General features: G+C 37.3%; 1 protein-coding gene across 2 annotated transcripts; it reads right to left on the reverse strand.

Annotated features, from left to right (window-relative positions):
* Positions 1-670: 670 nt before the first annotated feature.
* On the reverse strand, positions 671-19556 carry LOC124890259 (serrate RNA effector molecule-like). 2 transcript variants are annotated; one of them, XM_047402097.1, is made up of 12 exons: positions 18934-19556; positions 13561-13673; positions 13027-13084; positions 12193-12267; positions 11933-12007; positions 11810-11857; positions 11585-11653; positions 10697-11497; positions 10567-10615; positions 3811-4085; positions 3509-3688; positions 671-1216 (listed from the first exon to the last, which is right to left on the reverse strand). In XM_047402097.1, the coding sequence occupies exons 1-12, from the start codon at positions 19395-19397 to the stop codon at positions 1156-1158; spliced, it is 2268 nt and encodes a 755-aa protein (XP_047258053.1). In that variant the 5' UTR covers positions 19398-19556; the 3' UTR covers positions 671-1155. The 2 variants fall into 2 exon arrangements, with proteins under 2 accessions (XP_047258053.1, XP_047258054.1); XM_047402098.1 differs by having other exon boundaries at positions 13573-13673; positions 18934-19551.
* Between the last annotated feature and the right edge of the window lie 234 nt (positions 19557-19790).

Below are 19790 nucleotides of genomic sequence, written 5' to 3' on the forward strand. Positions count from 1 at the left end.
GAGTGATTCATACCTTATTAATGAAAGGTAATAGTGTAGTCAGTGTAGGAAACAAAAGGAATAATATTTTTTAAAAAAGGACTAAAAGCAAAATTGAAACATATATAAATTAAATCTAAAAAAAAGCAGACTAAAATTAAAGATGAAAAAGGAGAAAAAAGACCAAAAAAAATATATCTTTCATAATTAATGAGGAAAAAGAGAAACATAATTAAAAAACCTAAATTAAATCTAAAAAAAGGAAAAAAATTAGATATCTTTCCTGAAATAAAAGAATACAATGAATAAACGAGAATCTATTATTTTCTTAAATAAATATCTTGTTAATTTCAAATGTATCACTTTTTATATGTATCACCATTTCAAAAAATCAAAATAAAATATAATTAACAAAATAATCAGAATTTTATGTAATATCACTTAAAAATTCAGAATTTATATAAATTACCCTTTAATAAATATAGTACATATTTAGGGGGTTCGTCAGCCGCTGGGCCCAGTTACATAGCTAATTTTGGAATAATCTGAGTTATGGCTTTGGGTAGGATAGCCTTCTGGTAGATGCTACTCTTCTTGCATCGTTTGTCCATTTTGAACTCATAGGCAGATAATAACAAAAGAATTCCCTAGCCAGAATAAAACACAATCACTATGTCCAAGAACATTATGGTATCAGAAATCTCAAGTCTCACAAATTTCATTCAATTTTAAGTTATGCAAAGTCGCAACAACAAAACAAACTGACAACTCTAATCCATAAATTAATTTTTACAGCAACATATCTTTGAGCCATTCGTGTCGCTCCCATTTCAAGGTCTTGTTAGCGCACACCTAAAATTTTGCTACAACAAGTGGGGGGAGGAGAGAAAAAAATTGGGAATTCTACAAGCTTAAGAGCTCATGCAGAATCTGGAAATACAGCAAGCAGGACCTGCTTGCACAAAGGAAATCTCATAACTGCTAGCGCCCCGCCACAATCCCTCTTCAACTAAAAGACCAACTATGCATGTCAACACAGTTGGTCCCATCTATCCTCGTAACTTCCAAGACAATCAAGTATCCACTCTTTTTCTTTGACGCCAACAAGGTTGCATGTTGCATCAATGCAGGTTGCCGCTACTCACTTGAAGAAATACAACATTTGCCATGTCTACTCTACAAACTCCTGTAATCTATTACAGTAACTTCATCTTCAGGCGCATCAAGATCTTGATAGCTGCAAAATTGTTGAACTGTGGGTTAGTAAAGTAAGTATGGATAGTTTTCTTTCCAAGGAAATTAAGGATACTGTTTGATCCTTAGAAATTAAATCACAAAATACCATGGTATGTATTCACGTAAAAGCATTTAGGTCAGTTGCATCTCCATTCAAACATAAAACTACATTTCCAGGACTTAGTCAGCGCAGATGTTCCTTGAATGAAATGAAAAATGCTACCAAGATAGAACCAAAAGGATAATCATTGGCTGCTCGGGAATGTAGCAATGCTTTTTTACAGCTCTCTTGTGCTGCCACTCTTTTTCCTCCAATTCCATAAATAGATCGAAAGTTGAACATCCATATTCAGACTCCCAACATAAAACCAACAAAATGCTACAACTTGCAAATCCTTATATATCTTACTCGACTTCCAATTCAACTTCCTCAAAGATACAGACAGATACATTTTTTAAAAACTGTAGGAATAATGAAGTGTTACTACAACATGGATCGCATGACAACTGAATATGTAGCACATGACCAACAGCATTACACACTGGAAATGAAGTATACTCACTTTGAGTAGTAGTGTTTTGGAAGCGTGCAATTGCAACTCCAGAAGGAAATCAATGCTAACAGATCAAGAGGCATGAAAACAACTTCCAAGAATTTCTACAAGTTTCTCTATTTTGGCAGTTATATACACTCCTCCATCTACTTAGGAGGGAAAAAAGTTTTCTTGACTCTGAATCTTGCCTTGAGAACGTAAACAGAAAAGTTGTAACTTTACACAAACTGGACCTGACTTTTCTCTTTTTGTCTTTTTCTCAATGTGGAACCCACGATCAAAATTGCACTTCAACCTAGTCTTCAGACATGCACAAACCAGCATGCGCAGATTTATCTTGGACATGGCCCGTCATGACTAGTAAATCACAAGAATTGCTTGTTCAAAGCAGTGCATGAACGAAGCTATAGCTCCAAATCGTATTGTAAGTGTCATGGTTCCTTCTCTTTTTTTTCTGAATCGAGTAAAGTATAATTTTACTGAAAAGGAAAGCTCCCATATACAAGAGGTGTACCACAAAATGGAGAATATACAGAAACATCTGATTCTCTAGGAAGACACGATTTCTGTACTCATAGGAACGTAATATTTTCCCATTATCAATAAAATTACACTTTACTTGATCCAAAAAAAAATATATATATCAGCAGAAGCTAATTAGCTTCAAAAGTCTCTAATTTCTTTCCTTCCATACTACCCCCATAAGTGCTAATCGTCCATGCAACAACATGTCATGCCAGCATCTTCAGTTTCGTCCCCTAAAGGACCACTTACATAATAATGCATCCCTTCGCAATACCCCGCAATGTCCATTGTATCTCAAATTTTGACTTTATATATTTTAAAAGTACATACATAAATTTAAAAGCAAATAATGTACAAAAAAATCATTTAAATAACATACGTAAATAACCCTATACCAAATCAACAAATTCTAGAGTATAATACAAACCCATGTCAAATAAGGTACAATCAAAGACGAAGATGAAAATTTACACAGAAAATGTTATGGTTAGTAACAGACATTAATAGGCGTGATACATGCAAAAGATGGTCTCGATGAGTAAGGGATAGACAGCAAGAAATGTTAAACAATGCATGGGTTGTTTCCACCATATAGATGTATAAGCCGCACAATACTTTCATGATTGTCTCAGAATTATTATGTTTATAGCCCACAGGACAGACACCATTTGATCCCAAAAGAACAAGGGAGGATCAACTCAGAATACATCAAAAAGAGGAATCAGACCCACCTCAAAATTTATAAAGGTTAATCAATATGCAGATTCGGGATCAGCGCTACGTCAACACACACCTCCCAAAACGCTGCCACTTTCCAGGGGTCATTTATAAACTGATACGAGCCCTTACTCGCACAACCTAAAACTCAGCCCTTCCATTTCCTAGTATTATTTTTTTAGGCATCTACACACCAAGCAAGATAGAGCAAAGCCTACACTACAGTCTTCATCACATCAAACCCATCCAAAGAGCCATTCACTAAAATCAGCTATTTTACTGACATACTTTACAAGTCGTCAATATGGTATACCAACACTTCGAGAAACCAGTCTCCTCTCACCCAAGAGAAACAATTTCCCGCAAGCAGTACAAACACTGTGCCAAATTCACAGTTGACCACATTTTACTGATTTTAGGGAGATAGGACATTTGAATGATGGTAACTATTAGTTTCACCTTTAACCAATCTGAAAACACTACTAGGCACAAAATACCTTCGCAAACGACGAGGATCCTGTCGAAACCCAGGAGGTAAAGCAATCATCGGGGCTGCCCCACTCATTGCAGGCCCAGACCTCCCATTTCTACCGCCTTCAAAAGGAGTAGGGCCTCCTTGTTCTCGCATCATTCGCATTGCAACTTCAGGAGGCGCAGGAACAAAAGGCCCAAGAGGACTGCAATTGCAGTAAAAATGAAAAAAAAAATTAAAAGTAGAAAAACAAAGTGATATACTAGTCATGGCTAAGACCTAGTTTAGCAAATTTAATTAGTCACGGGAAGAATCATTTTCAATTACCCAGCACCAGGAACAGGCATCAATACTGGAGGAGGAATATCTGAAGAGAAAGAAGCAACTGGAATCCCTTGTCCACCAAAAGTATCAAACATTTCTTCATCAGGATTTCCCCCACTGACACCATCATTATTGGACTGAAAATCCCCAGATTGTGGATTGTCAGACATATCAAACCTTTCACCACCATTAGCACGTCCATCACGATCTCTATGGATCCCTCTGTCATCTTTCAGTCGGCCATCTAGCCCAGGTCGGCGCCTCAGTGGCTTCTCTCTCTGCATACAATCCACATGCTGTTAAAATCACCACTGACTGAAAGTTTTAGTAAAAGGACTGTGATTACTATATGAGATCAAAATGTTCTCCTATTCAATTAAATTACAGATAAGACTATGCTAGCTCCTTCAGGACAATGTGCCGATATCCCATAAGCAAGAGTACAAAAAAGATAAAACAGCATTGAAGCACAGATGACAAAAAATGGAATTAGCCCCCAACATGAGTAACAACAAGAAAATTCCAGCTGGTGCGAATTCATCACAGCAATGAAGATGTCAGAGACCCAAAACTACTCAGTTTAGACTGATTATGTTAAACATCATTAAATGCCATCACATGTGAAGGCAACGTGTAGGTTAAAACATACCTCCACCAGCAACGATTTTCTTACAGGCCAAACGCATGAATATTTTCGCATCCACTCATACATTCTTATAACACAAGGAAAAACAAACAGAATAGTTCACCATTGATAAAACTTTCTACACTCCATCCCAAAAGAAAAATGTAACTACTTTTTCTTATAAGTTTCTGTCAAAAAGAACACCATTTTACTATGAGTGCATACTGTATTATTTTATTTTATTTTTTTGAAACCGTGGGGGTGCATTAGGTATTGAGGAAAATACTTTCTTGAAAAATATTTAGCTTCTTGTGTTCAGTACAACAACATACACAGTGTAATCCCACAAATGGGGTCCAGGGATGGTAGGATGTACGTAGACCTTACACCTTTACCTTTGCACAGTAGATGGGTTTTTTCAGATAGACCCTCAGCTCAATAGAAATGCACGGGAAAGAACGAAAAAAGAGACAACAAAATGGCAATGTAAAGAAATGGAGGACTTTATTTAGTGACCCCGTGATCGCCCTCTGATCAATCAGAATAAGGTAAATCATGAAGCAAAACAAAGTGTAGCCACATATATAATAACACGGGAGAAAAAGAAACTAAGCGACACCTAAATCAAACCACCAAAAGTACGACAATACTCGATTACTTACTAACCTTTTACCCTAATCCTAGACCTACATACCTTCCTGTCTAAGCTCGCATCCTCGGTTGGCTGAAGTTTATCCAAGTCATGTTTAATCACCTACCTAGTTCTTCTTTGGCCTACCTCTACCTCTTCCAACTCCTACTACAACCAATCTCTCACACCTCCTCACTAGCACATCCCAGTACTTCCATTACATTACAGAGGCCACTCTAACCTTGTCATGTATAACTTAATTCTTAATTCTTGATCATCTCTCTTCTAGTATGCCCCCACACATCCATCTGAGCATCCTCATCTCCACTACTTCAATTTTTTTAACGTGAGCATTCTTGACTGACTAGCACTCTAACCCACACAATAATGTTGGTCTAACAACCACTCTATAGAACTTACCTCTTAAGACTTGGCGACACATTTTTATTGCACAGTACCCAGAGGCGAGCCTTCCTTTCACCCACCCCACTCCAATAGTGTGTCACGTCATCGTTAATCACCTCGTCTCTTTGAATAATGGACCCAAGTAGAATTTCTCTCTTGGGTATGACAGGTGCATCTATCTTCACTTACATGCACGCCTCATGTGTGACATCTTTGAACTTGCACTCCATGTGAGAGTCTTAATCATGCTTAACCTAAAAACTTTCGATTCCATGACCTCTCCAAATTTGTAACCTATCATTAACTCCATCGCGTGTCTCGTCAACCTATATTATGTCATCTACGAATAACATCCACCACGGCGCCTCAATTTGGATATGTCGTGTCAATTCGTCCATCACTAAGACACAAAGAAATGAGCTAAGAGTTGATCCCCGGTACAACACTATCCAATCAGGAAGCGTTTTGAGCCACCTTCCACTATCCTAGCCCTAATATAAGCCACAGATACACCTCTAGGCTCCAAACATCTCCAAAGGACCTCCCTAGAGACTTTATCATATGCCTCCCAAAAGAACCTGTATAAAATCTAGACAAACAATATGGGAGGTAGGTGTGAGGACAGGGTAAAGATAAGAGTGTTGGAGGGAGCGAACAATGAGGAGTGCCACTCATGGTAATTGGAAAACATTTTCTGGATAAATATTTACCATCATACCAAACACACAATATTTAGAAGCTATTTAACCTGAACTTTCTAGTTTACACTTAAGGACAAGCATTTATATCTATAAATATGTGATGACACATTCAAGACCACAAGCTTCAAAAGTCCTTTAGCCACACAAATGTTATGCACATCTAAATAAGTTTCAAAATTACTCTGTTTTCCCTTAAACTCTGGACCTAGTCAAACGATATAATTGTTGTTGCTTGAGCAAGAGTTTATAGAGAACTTAAAATTGCAATAAAGTTGTTAACTGAGAAAGACCGGAAGACCATGCAAAGTGTGGAAATTCTAACTCTTAACATGCTCATTCGACTTCCTTTTCATTTGATAGCATGTCATACAAAGAAATGGAGGGAGAATGAGGTACTAATGCACACTTGTCCAAACCACCATGGCGATCAATATATGCGTTAAAGATCGGAAAATGCATTGTTTCTAGCTTCGACAAGGAAAAATCACCCTATGCCATTCTCTTCTCCACTTAAATACTAGATGTGGTTCAACTCATGAGATGTGCCAAACACACGTTTCGTGGTGTACTACCTTTACCATGGAACCAAAGCCCCGGGGACAATAACAAGTACATGTTTCTAACCTGCTTGACACACTAAATTAGAAATTCAACTACAGTTCCATGCTCTTTTCCGCCACAAGTTAATAGAGAGCCGACGATGTTGAAAAGCTTCGATACAACTTACGGAACGTGTAAAATTTACTACTTCCCCAGCCTACCAATTCTGTAACTAAATTCTAGAAGACACAATCAGCTGCAACTTACAATATTCGCAATATCAGAATGACTATCATGTAGAAAGATGCTTGAATCATTAGCTACGCCTAAACAGGTCACGGCACGTGTTCCGGTCTAAAGTTCTTAATCATTTTATACAAATTCAAAGGGGTTGTTTCGCTACTCATGTTATTAAAACAGCCAAACACCTAGAGCACATTAAACTTGAGGGGTTTGGTAAGAAAGCCACTCAAACTTAGTTAGTACACTTGAACTTGGGCTAAGTGTCTCTGATATGCATCTCAAGGTTACATGAAAAATTGCATGTTTTACCGGTACAGGTGAGCGCTTGATGGCTTAAATTATGATTTTTTTTTCCTTTCCTTTTACTCAATTTTTTTAATGTATGTAGTTGATGTTTCTCATAGTTTTTGCTTACTCCTTCACTAATGTCTTCAAATCTTCTCATTCACTATTATCTTCCTGTATAACTATTAAAACCATTTTTTCACGTACTTGGGTTTACTAATATTTCAGCAAAAAAAAAATAATTTTACAAATGAAAATTCAAAAAATAGATCTTTTGAACTTTCCAAAGCACACTGTAAGGGGTTGTTTGGTAGAGTGCATTAGGAAAAATAATGCATACATTAACTTTGTGCATTACTAGCACCTTGTTTGGTACACTTTTTCAACCTATGTATAACTAATGCTCGCACTAGTTATACACTCTATTTGGTATTAAGGTGTGTATAACTAATGCCTCAAAATGGTATTAGTAATGTGATGGGTTCTAATGCATGCATTAGCATGGTTAAAGGCACAATTGCTCCTCAAAACTATTTCCACATCCTTTTTTTTTGGGTGGAACATACCACCCTACTTGTAGAGAGTATTTGTAAACAAATACTTTATTAAAAAAATTATGCAATACATGTTATTTTTAATTACACCACACAACATAACTAATGCAACCATACTTAGCACTATTCTTATACACCCACAAAACGACCCTTGAAAATCAAGCATTATACCCACCAAGTGGATATTTTAATTATCAAATCTTGTAAAAAAAAAAAGTGGGGAAGAAGTTTGACGGTGGTGTCCAATCCACTGAAATTAATGGGAGCCTATATTGCTCGGACTCGGTGGTTATGCCGTCGAACCCGTCCCGACGCGACACTTGAGCAGATGTCGGCGCAGAATTCGTATCCGATTCGGTCAAACAAATATGGAGACGTTGACCAACATCAAGAAAGTTGGCTTCGTTGTCGAAAGGGAGAGACCGGCGACTGGAATTCTTGTCGTAGTCGTCGGAAGGGGGAAAATCGGTGATTGTAATTGTTGTTGTCGGAGGAAAGGATATCGTCGTCAGAATTTTAATGTTTCCTTGGGAAGAAAGCTTCGATGGGGAAGAAAGAGAAAATGGTAGAATGCTAAGATCTGTCGATTGTCAATGTTGATTGTTGAAATAGTTGTATTTTTTAATAATAATATTTTTTAAAAATAAATTATATTAAAAAAGTAACCTACTTCATCTAGATCAATCGACTATTTGATTTCCCAAATACTACTCCTAATTGAAAAGAATTTACTTTTTTTCATATAAAAAAAGAGAAAATACTCTATTACCACCTTAAACTATACGCGAAAAGGTGAAGACACACCCGAACTTTAGGAGGGTCAACGTAGGCACACGTGTGTGCCACGCATGTGCCACATAGGCACTAAGGTTGTCAAAAATACGATTTTAATAAGTCCAGGGAGTAATAGGATCCTCCTAAAATTCGGGTGTGTCTCAGCCTTTTCGCGTATAGTTCAAGGTGGTAATAGAGCATTTTCCCTAAAAAAAAAACCACTCCTAATTTAAAAAGGAACTAAAAAAAGTTACCTTAAAAGTGAGAAAAGAAAAGAATATTTTTTTAGGAATAAAGTTTCCTTGACACATAGGAAAAAATAAATTGGACTAGTTGTTTGAATATGGGAAAAACCCAAAATTGTCTTTACAACTCTATATTTATAATATTTGGCTTTTTTTAGCCGAATCCCCACACCCGCATCCATAATTAGATTTGCACCTCCAAATCTTAAAATATAAATTTTGACGAATCCGACTATCGGATCCGCACCCATCTCGGATACCCGCACCCGAGTCCATGCAACTTAGATGGGAGCGTTGATTTATTTCTAGGGGGAGAATATGGAAAAGTGGGGGGGGGGGGGGGGGGGGGGGTGAGGGGAAAGGAACAGAGTAAATTAGTGGCTGAAAGTTTTTCTTTTCCCTTGTCCATTCTTCAACTGTTTTTTCTTTTTCCTTGTTATATTTCTTCTACTTTTTAGCTTTTCAATATATTTTTAGTTATATTTGTTAATTTCTTTTTTGAATTTACATGTATCCTACAATGATTGGATCAATTAACATATCACAAGCAAGTATATTTCACACACTTTGACCTTCTATATACAAGTGTTTAAAAGAGTCTGGTAACCAATTAACTTTGAGTCGCTATCCTACAAAACATGTCAAGTTTAAGAGGCTTTCTAGGTATTTGGCCCTATTGAAAATAATCGTGCTATCAAATTATAAGTTTAATAATCAATTACTTGTTGCCATTTTGATTTCTCCAATAATAAAAAAAACTAATAATAGCCTATGCAAGTACCTTCATAAGAGCACGTAAATGAAAACAATAACTTTACGTTATTATCGGAAATTTAATCACCTCTTGTTGTCACTTAATTTTTTTCTTCTAGTTATGTTTTATGGTTAAAAAAAATCAAATTATAAGAATGCCTTGAAAGTTTGTTTCGTGTTTAAATGCAACATCATTACTCTTTTTCTAAGAACCAAGAAATCTCCAAGGTCATTGGTGCAAAGGTTAGAAAACTACATGAATAATGATTTCTCCCCTCTATCCTAACTATTCATTTACCTTGTAATTTATTTTACCTTGTTTTTAAAGTTATTTTTATTTTGTTCTTTATTTGAGCTAATTAACAATCTTAATAATGAGTCATTAAGCTCTTCATTATATTACACTAATTATTTTATTTAATAAAATGACAACAATCAAACAACCTACTGCACCTCAATCCCAAACTGGTTGAAATCTGTTATATAAATTCTCCATATTATTTCCTCTATTTGTAACAAACATATCACTAGTTACAAGAAATATGCATCAAATTTAAATAAAATAGATGTTAAGGTTATAAAGGGATTACACTGGGTATGTTGTTGTTGTTGTAGATGCTTAGGTTATTACCATCTATCATTTTTAATACCATTAACCAAACATCAAACACTAACAGCACTACAAACAACTAGCAGTCATTATTCACATACCGAAATCCTCTATTACAGTCCATGTATAATTTTTCTGGAAGACCATCGACCACAAAATTAATGACAAAATCTTCCAGCTTGTTTTTCTAGATTCTTCAAAGACCAAAGAAGAAGAAAAACAGAAAAGTTCACAAGTCATAATAGCTGGACACTACAGCATTACTTATTCACCATTACAAAGAGTATGAGAAGAAGCTTGGAGTAGAGAATTAAAGAGGTTTAAACATTTGTAGCGCAATAAGAAACTCATAGAAATGTTATTTAACATAAAGAAGGAGAAATGGATACTTACAGGCACAGATGGCAGCATTACAGGAGTCGCACCAGGAGCATTTACATCACTGAGATCATTTAAAGCCTTTAGCCATGATATTAAAAGTAAGGAAGCTGGAAAACAATATACTACTGTGTACTACACTTACTTCATGTAGTTCTGGAAGTATAAATCTTCACGCACTTTAGTAGTAAGATCCACCGCCAGATCAGGGTGTTTCAACTTTAAATGTTTATGGACGAATTCAGCAGCATGGAAGAGCTTTGTACAACCCTTGGCTCCACAACCATACTTCCAGCCATACTTCTCATCCCTAATCTTACGGACATAGGGATCTAAGCCTTCGGCAGCAGCAGCATCAATTTTTTCCTTTGCAGCCATTACCTCCAAAGGATCCTGCCCCTTCAGCCTGTCTTGCCAATGTGAGTCTAGTTTTGTTTCCCACTCTGCTCCATTGCTTGTCGCATCAGAAGCCTTGCCATCCACTCTCACATGCCGAAGACCCTTAGCTTCATTTGTCTCAGTCACGCCATAATAATCCACCCCATGAATGCGCCACAGATAGGTTAGAAGCGTATCAAGTAGCTCAGTTCCCTCAAGACCTTTAACTGAAGTTAAACCCCTTATGATAATAACTGGGCCAGAGGAACCATGAGACTTATCTCTGCTTCCCCTATCATTATCAAACCGAGATAATATGTTATCCTCTATTCCCTTCTCCGAATCAAGCTTCTTCACAAGTGCTTGCGCTTGTTCAATATCAATCTGGATTCTTCTGGGATCAGAACTCACTTGGTGGGCCTTTGGAGCGGCTGAAAATAAGTCACTTTCTTTAGTGTGTCCCCTCCCATGCCGCCTCCTTTTGCCACTTTCATCTGCGTCTTCATCAGAATTTGGCTCACTTGACTGTCCTGATTTGTTTGTAGAAGCAGGTGTAACACCAGGGCCTCTATTTTATGCAAATATTTATCACTTCAGCCAGCAGTACATTATTTCATCTTGCACATTCAATATATTAAGAAGAAATTGATCTTACATGTCTAACGTTCCACTCTGCAAATCAAGTAAGAAATCCTTTGCCAATTTCCTTGCAAGCTCATTCCTCCTACAGGACATCAAGACAGAAAGGGAACAGTTTAACCAAAATCACACAGACGACTGGAACGGGTAAAGGGATAAAAGCAATTAGTCCAAGTAACAAACAAAAGCATCTCCAAAGCTCTCCCTACAAAAAAATCCGTGCAATGGTATCAAAGTGTACCTTTCAATAACAGAAATTAAGTTTGTCGGGTGGTATTTGTCTTTAAACCTGCATATAAAACTTTTATTAGAGAGCTCAGCCAAATAGAGATAGCAGGGGAAGCTAGGTGAGCTGGAAATGTACCATTCTTCATCTTTATGCGCATTAAAATAAGCTCTTTTTTGTGCTTCTATGTACCCAGACTTGTATTCTTGGTACCTGCATATAAGGAGAATTAGCTTTACAGCGACACATTTACATAGATAAGAGAAAATGTATTAGAAACAAAAAAAAATGAAAATACAGAGGCCAACAAATTTAAGCTTAAATTTAAACACCCAATGAACAAGATATCAGCTTCATTAAAAAAAAAGAACAAGATACCATCGCGTTCCCTTTCTAACCTGCGCTCAGCTTCAGCTGGCAAGATATCATCTTCAAGCTCCTGAATAAATTGCTTATAAGACTTCAATCCCTCTCTGCAACACATTCAGAAGAGTGCATCAACAACTCAAAGCAAATGAAAACCCCATTCTAAGTTTTTAAGAAAGACTGATGGAACAATACAAGTCCTAGGTCATTTTCATATAACAATTCAGCTGAAAGCAAGTCACAGAAAATTTGTCTGAAGTCTCATACTCGGCGTAAAAATACTATTAGTTGAATGGAGAAGGAAAAGGAAGTGCATGAAAGCTGAGCATCCGAGATTTAATGAGAGAGAGGATCACGTTTACAAACTTCATTTTGCTGAAAAATGACATGCCTATGAAAAAAGTTCTTTCTTATAAGGGAAAAGGAAGGGAGGGAGGTAAGTAGGCTTTTGTTGAAGTTGTACCAAACATTCTTGCTATTTTAGTTTTCTTTGCCATCCACCTGCAAAAATAAAATACTTTTTGATTTTCGTTTATCTCAAGCCACTTTTCCCGAAAAATACAATTTTCTTGTTACATTCTTGATGCCCAAATAAAAACCAGAAGCAAGGAATTCAGTCATCATAATGTTACACGACAAAGATAACATGGGAGCAATTACTTCCACCCAAGCAATAGCATTCTCTATGCAGCTAAGCTCGTTACTTGTGCAAACTACACCTACTATAGGAAAGTATATAACTAAATTAACTAGATGGGAGTCTGTGGAAAAAAGGTTGCTCTTTTACAACCATAGAAGTTGCAAGGAGCTAAAACCGCACAATCAAAGTCATTGGAAGAGAAGTGATTTATGAGACAAACTTGTACCTTTGATTGCTCCCTGGTCCAAAATTATCTGCAAATCCTCCTCGGCCAGGGCCCCAGTCTAGCCAAAAATAAATATGGGTCAAAACTTCAGCACGAGAAACATCAAACGCCAGAGGAAGCTTGCAACAAATAATTTGACCATGAATATAGTACTAGACTGGAAAATAAGAATGGAAAACTGAAGTTGAATCAGTCAGACTGCACCTAACAGAGTATCAAAAAGGTTCAGACTTTTTGAAACTCAAAAAAGTTCAGATATAAACATTTCTTCTCCCTCAATTTTGCTGGAGACATAAATGGATTATAGGAACCCTCTAAGACAAAAATAAAGGGCAAGACATAACTTGTTTGACTTACCAAAATTGCTAACAAAGAATCCCATACAGCAATTAGCAATGAATATATATGCAGCACTCTAAAAATATATAGTACTCAAAATAATAGTTAAACATTAAATAGCATAGATACACATGTTTAACATGCCCACGGAAAGCCAATACTCCAAGAGAGTAAAATATTAATGAAACTGATCACCTCGATAGCCACCTGATGAACGGCCTGCAAATCGTCCATGATGTCTCTCATCGGGATACCCAGGTCTACCCCCCATCTCACGCTCATACCCGCCTTGACGATCATAACCATATCTATAATATCAAAAGGTTTTCAAAAGCACCATAATAAGAGCACTTGCAAGATAATTTTACAACAGAAAAGATCAAAACTGTAATGCGAGAAAGTTCATAAGTTCCTCAGGTATGAAGAATTAGAACTAGGCTAAAGAACGAATCAGAACGAGCATGAACAAAAAAAAATCACTAATACTTCTGCTTCGGAAAACTAGAAAAGGGTAAAAATAAATATGAGACAAACACAAACAGGTCCGCAGGAATCAGTAATTTCTCTTTTATATTTTTTTTCTTATTTTAACAAATAAATGATTGACCACACTTTTATCTGTTCTTGATTTCTTTGTGTTATACTTTATTGATGACTCTTCCATTGCACAAAATTGACATGGCAGTATTCACCATGTGCAACTCAGAAGGTCAATACAACTATACAAGATTGGACATGTTAACCAGAATAGATAGGTTCAACAATGATGAGGACCTACCTCCTAAGAGTTCAGTAAACAAGAACATTTTGAAAGAACGCTACAAGCAGATGTGTACTTAACCAGGTTAGTCACCTCTGACCATGGAAGTTGATATGGAAAACTAAATTGCACACGAAGGTTATATGCTTCAATTGTATTGCTCCAAATGAAATATGTTTAACACAAGACAGCCTCATAGAAGAGGCTTCCAGTGGCCACTGCCTGTCGAATAATTTTACTGAATTTTTTGTTTGAATTGGGTCATGCCACATCATATGAGAGAGGCATATACAAATTGGAGTTTATGCAAAGCTGATAAGGCCATCAAGAAAATCTAGTTGATAATCATTATTTATTTTGATAACTATGGTGTCCGGGCCAGCTTGCCGCACCTCGACTAATTCCACGGGATACCTGCCACCTCCCACCTCCCACCTCCCACCTCCCACCTCCCACCAGGTGCCAGGTGCCAGGTGCCAGGTGCCAGGTGCCAGGTGCCAGGTGCCAGGTAACTCTGTCCACCAAGGCTAGAACAGATGGGAAGAAATCACCTAGTGTTTCTCGGTTGGGAATTGAATCTGAGACCTCATGGTTCTCAACCCAACTTCATTGTACCACTAGGCCACACCCTTGGGTGCGAAAATTTAGTTGATAATTACTGCAGTTATTTTTGGTATTCATAGAATGGAAGGAGCCTAAGATGTTTTTATGAACTCTCAACTCCAAATAACTCTCTCAAGGTTAAATGCTGCTTAACCCTTAACCCTTTATTCTGGATTAAGTTAACACCCGTAACTAGCACTTACCAGATTTTGGACTTTGTAAGCTCCCTAGCTATAGATTGACACATGGTAAAGGGGGCTGACAAATTCCTTTTTATGTACTTTTTTATTTCAATTTTTGTAACTATGCATCTTGTTAGCTTCCTAATGAAATACCATTACTTCATCAAGAAAAAATTATCATGCGTGGGAAGCAAGAACTCAAAACAAAGAGTCGGTTAAAAAAATGATAAATAACAGTTCCTCGTTTTCAAAATTGAGTTTCTCAACATATGAGGAAACTTGCACCAACATATCAAAGGCTGCTGATAGATCCGACATACTCCCTAATCTCTAATCTAATGTGGAGAAGCCTAAGAAAGTGAAAGGTTTTAGCTTCAGAAGAAAAACTGGTTTACATCAGAACAAGCAGAATGTTGTTGACCATTTCACCTAGGAAAAGGTTATAAAGCGATTCCAAGATTGTTCTGCCACCTGGTGTGTATTCAGCAAATGATATGCATAGTTCCCAGATTCTACAGAAGTGAAATAACAGCTTCGTATGTTCCCATTTTCCTTATCAAGTGGTCAGAGTGACTATTCCTAAGCTGTAAAATCAAGCCACTTTCTTGAAAGCTGTAGAGACCCAAATCTTTATCCGTTTTCCGTTTGATCCTCCTAAATAATAATAAACTGGAGGAATCGCCTACCAACCATAAAATTCTTTTATTCCCAACAGTTGATCTGTCATCACTGATCTTGAGCTCATAGGGTTTCCGAAGCAACTGAGTATTGCCTATGTTTTCTAAAACTTAGATTCGAGCAAATAACATTTAGCACTACAAATTACTTAACCCAGGTCGTCTTATTGCTCGCCAGAGAAAGCAGCATTTTTTCTACCGACACAATGCTTGTTAGATGACAACGTGTTCATCAAAGCAAGTATGAGTTTTTTTGGATAAACGTGGTGTCCGGGCCAGCTTTTGCGCACCTCGACTAATTCCATGGGATACTTGCCACCTAAAATATTAAGAACTTAAAAATTCAAGAAGTCCATCATCCCAAAGGCATGGATGGTACTCCTTGATGCAATTATGCAGATAGGTGGGTCATCCTAAAAACTTATAAAGCTGTATCAGGGCTCCATATTAACTGGTGAAAAGCAGCTTGTTCCAAGTTAATACAGTGCAGAAAATGCAGGTTTTGGCTACCATTCTTGGATGTCAAACAGAAATTCTCCCCCCAGTGTACTTGGACATGCCTTAAGGGGCAAAACAAAAAGCAGATTCTACTCGGCACGGTGTAGTAGTAGATTTGATAACTGGAAGAGATAACACCTCCCTCTTGGAGGCGCCACATCCTTGGATGCTTGACTTGTTGTTTCTGTTATTTTCTGTCCTTCACTATATCCAAATGAATTTCGAGTAGGTCTCTTGAAACTTATGTAGATTTGACTTTTGGTCTACGACATCCATTTTTAACACCTTCATCATATTGCCACACTTATACCCATGTTTTTGGAGGTCCAAGAGTATGGACAACCCATCTCTGACGATTTTCCTCATTTAATTCATTTTTTGTGCTACTTGTGCTTTCTGCCGGAAATGGTCATTCTTAATTTTTATTTAATATTGTATGACCACATCCATCATTCTTAAATTTTGTTTAACAATGTACGACCACATCTATCTAAACATCTACATTTTTATAGCACTCGTTTTGTGGATGATATACTGGGCCTTAGAAGCTCTACAACCATTCCATTGGTTAAGTTTGTTAAGCGCTTTTCAAGAAGTAAAACGTGTTTACCACCAAATTTCGTAAGCCAAGGATCCCCGTGGGTGAAACCTACTAAAAATGCAAAGTTCTAATTTCACTAAACTAACCTTCCATTGTCTCCATACTGATCATCATTTAGTTATTGCTATTTCTCTTATCGATAATCCAATAGTCAATCATAATGATTCAGTTACTGCTAATATAATACACCAAAAATCCCAGCTGAATACAAGAAAAGCTGTGTTGCTTGGACTCGCGTAACATGTTGTCACACCTGTATTGGATCCTCCAAAAACTAACTACTTTTAGAGGATCCAACGAACAATATTTTTGAAGAGTCCAAGCAACACAAAAAAAAAAAAAAGTTACAGTTTTTACATACTTGGTGTTCATCTAGCGTCCAAAATACAAACTATCAAATCTAAGACATATGAGAATAAGAGATGGTTGTTTGCCATCGAAGGAAGTACAAAGAAATAATTAAAGTGATATCAACTATGACTCAAGGAAGACTATTGATCATATGCAGAAGTAAGACAAAGTTGGTAACAACGGGAGGAGGCAGCCCATGTACAAATGTGGCAGGACTTATGGCATTCTCAATTGTAATAAAAATGACCATGTATGTGAATCCATAAATATTAGAGTCCAACCATGCACTTTTTGGAACTAAGAGACCTATTCTCAAATTGAAGCAAGTTCTTAGTGATACTGATAAGTGATCTATGTTAGCAGTATCATTTTCTTTTGATGTTTGGTGTACAAAACTCACTGGTGGGTGCTAGACTGCTAGCACTTAGCAGTATTAACATCTTTATCATCCAATTTCACATTTACATAATATATACATAATGTTAGCACCTTATCATGCATGCTAGAGCACACAAACAGAAATTAATCCGTCCTTAACATGTAATTGACCTTGAACTAAACAAAAGGCCAGTCGTTCCTCAAACAAAGAGCACATTACTGAGTATTTGAATTTTGAATGAAACAGATGCAGAGAGCGGAATGGATGCATAGGATTGATATAACCAACTTATCTACTTTGTTATTAAGGAGTAGTCAATGTTATTGTTTGACCAACAGAAATATGAACATTACATGACATACCAAAACAGGAACCTCACAGAAGCTACTCTTTTCAACCTAATATATCTCTTCTAATAATACTAAACCCTTGAAAAGCACAACCTTTGTCAGAACCTAAACATTTTCATTGCAATTTCTTACCGAAAATGGACAATGCCCTGGAAAGCATACAATATCCCTCCAAATCCCAGCTAAAATATACTAATCTGACACACTGATAAACCAACAAGTGCTATGTTGCACATTAATTTAAGTTCGTTCTTACTACTTCCTTTTGTAAACCCAAAACACTGTTATTTATTCAGCTTGAAACAAGGTGAATCATGGTTCTACACCGATACCATTCTCCACTTATTTATTTATGTAATCCTACTGCTTAACTACAACAAGATACCTAGTGTAATGGGTCTCTGGGGAGGATAGTGTGTAATCAGACCTTAGACCTTACTTCTACCTCGGAGAGATAGCGAAGCTACAACAATAAAATACAAGACTTATATTGCTGTTGTAGCTACTTAATTGGGGTAATCCATGAAAATTCCGACTAGTTGGTTAATCCATACAAAATGGGCAATTCCCTTATAAGTATACTGTACACTCCAAATCCCACAGCTGAAATATACCAATCGAACACACTGATGAACCAACAAGTTCTATGTTTCACATCATTTTAGTAAGTTCTTACTACTTTCTTCCTTTTGTAAACCCATAAAAACTGTTATTTTTCAGCTAGAAACAACGTGAAGCTCTGCGCCTATACCATTCTCCACTTATTTATTTAGTTAATCCTACTGCTTAGCTACAACAACATACCCAGTTTGGTCCCACAAGTGGGGTCTTGGGAGGGTAGAGTATAATCAGACCTTAGATCTACCTCGTAAAGATAGAGAAGCTACAACAATAATATATGAGACGTATATCGTTGTTGTAGCTACTTAATTGGGGTTATCCATACAATTCCTACTCAGACTGATTATTGAAGTTTTTTTATAATAATCACGGTGCACTGGCCAACTTTTGCACCTCGACTAAATCCAAGGGATACTTGTCACCTCCCACCAGCAACTGGTACCAGATAAGTTTGTCCACTTCGGCTAATTATTACTGAAGGTTTATAAGAGGATTTACAAGCATATGCAAAGAATATGGAAAAAAACAGAAAACTTTATGATTTACCTTCGATTACCATGCCCGAAACCACCTCTAGGGCTACCACGGCGGTCATCATAATCATCTCTACGCGAGCGTTTATACGGTGGAAATGGAGGCGAACGGCGATGAGGAGGAGAATATCCACCACCACCGCGGCGGTCTCGATGATACGGATGTAAAGGAGGAGGAGGACTATGACTAGGCCGACCACGCTTGTTGTACTCACGGTCACGAATATGCGGAGGATGAGGAGGAGGAGAACGATTACGATCGTAGTAATCCCCGCGACCACCACGGCGATCAAAATCCCTGTCATCTCTCCGTTCCCGTGAATCCCTTTCACGTCCGCCGCGTCGAGGAGGCGGAGGAGGTGGTGGAGAAGATGCCGGTAGTGGTTCTTCGACGGACTTGGTTGGATTTTCTTTGCTTCGTTCACGGTCACGGCGGCGTTCTAAGCTTTCCGCCGGAACGTCCATTACTTCGGCCATTGGCGGCGGTGGCGCGGCGGCGGATTGGGGGAATCGGAAAGAGAAACCCTAGTTCAGAGTGATAGGACTGTATTTGTAGTTTGTAGATGTGGAAATTATGAGTGAGAAATGGAGAATTTGAGATTGGTGAGGGGTGGAAAGTAAATTTTGGATTTTGGTGTCTTAGGAGATAGAAGGTTTCTGTTTTCCCCTACAAGTATTCTTTAATTACTTAACTTCCCACATAAAAATGAGCTTTGGACTTTTACCCCCCTTGTTTCCCTATTATGACAACAAAAGAAATCTTCCTGGCTCGTTTAGTTGGAAAACAAGTTATTCCAAATAATTATTTTGTTATTTTAATTATAAAATTAATTTATCTTAAAATTAATTTTGAGATTAATTACTTTTATT

The sequence above is a fragment of the Capsicum annuum genome, unplaced genomic scaffold (genome assembly GCF_002878395.1).
Source record: "Capsicum annuum cultivar UCD-10X-F1 unplaced genomic scaffold, UCD10Xv1.1 ctg1489, whole genome shotgun sequence".
Lineage (NCBI taxonomy): Eukaryota > Viridiplantae > Streptophyta > Magnoliopsida > Solanales > Solanaceae > Capsicum > Capsicum annuum.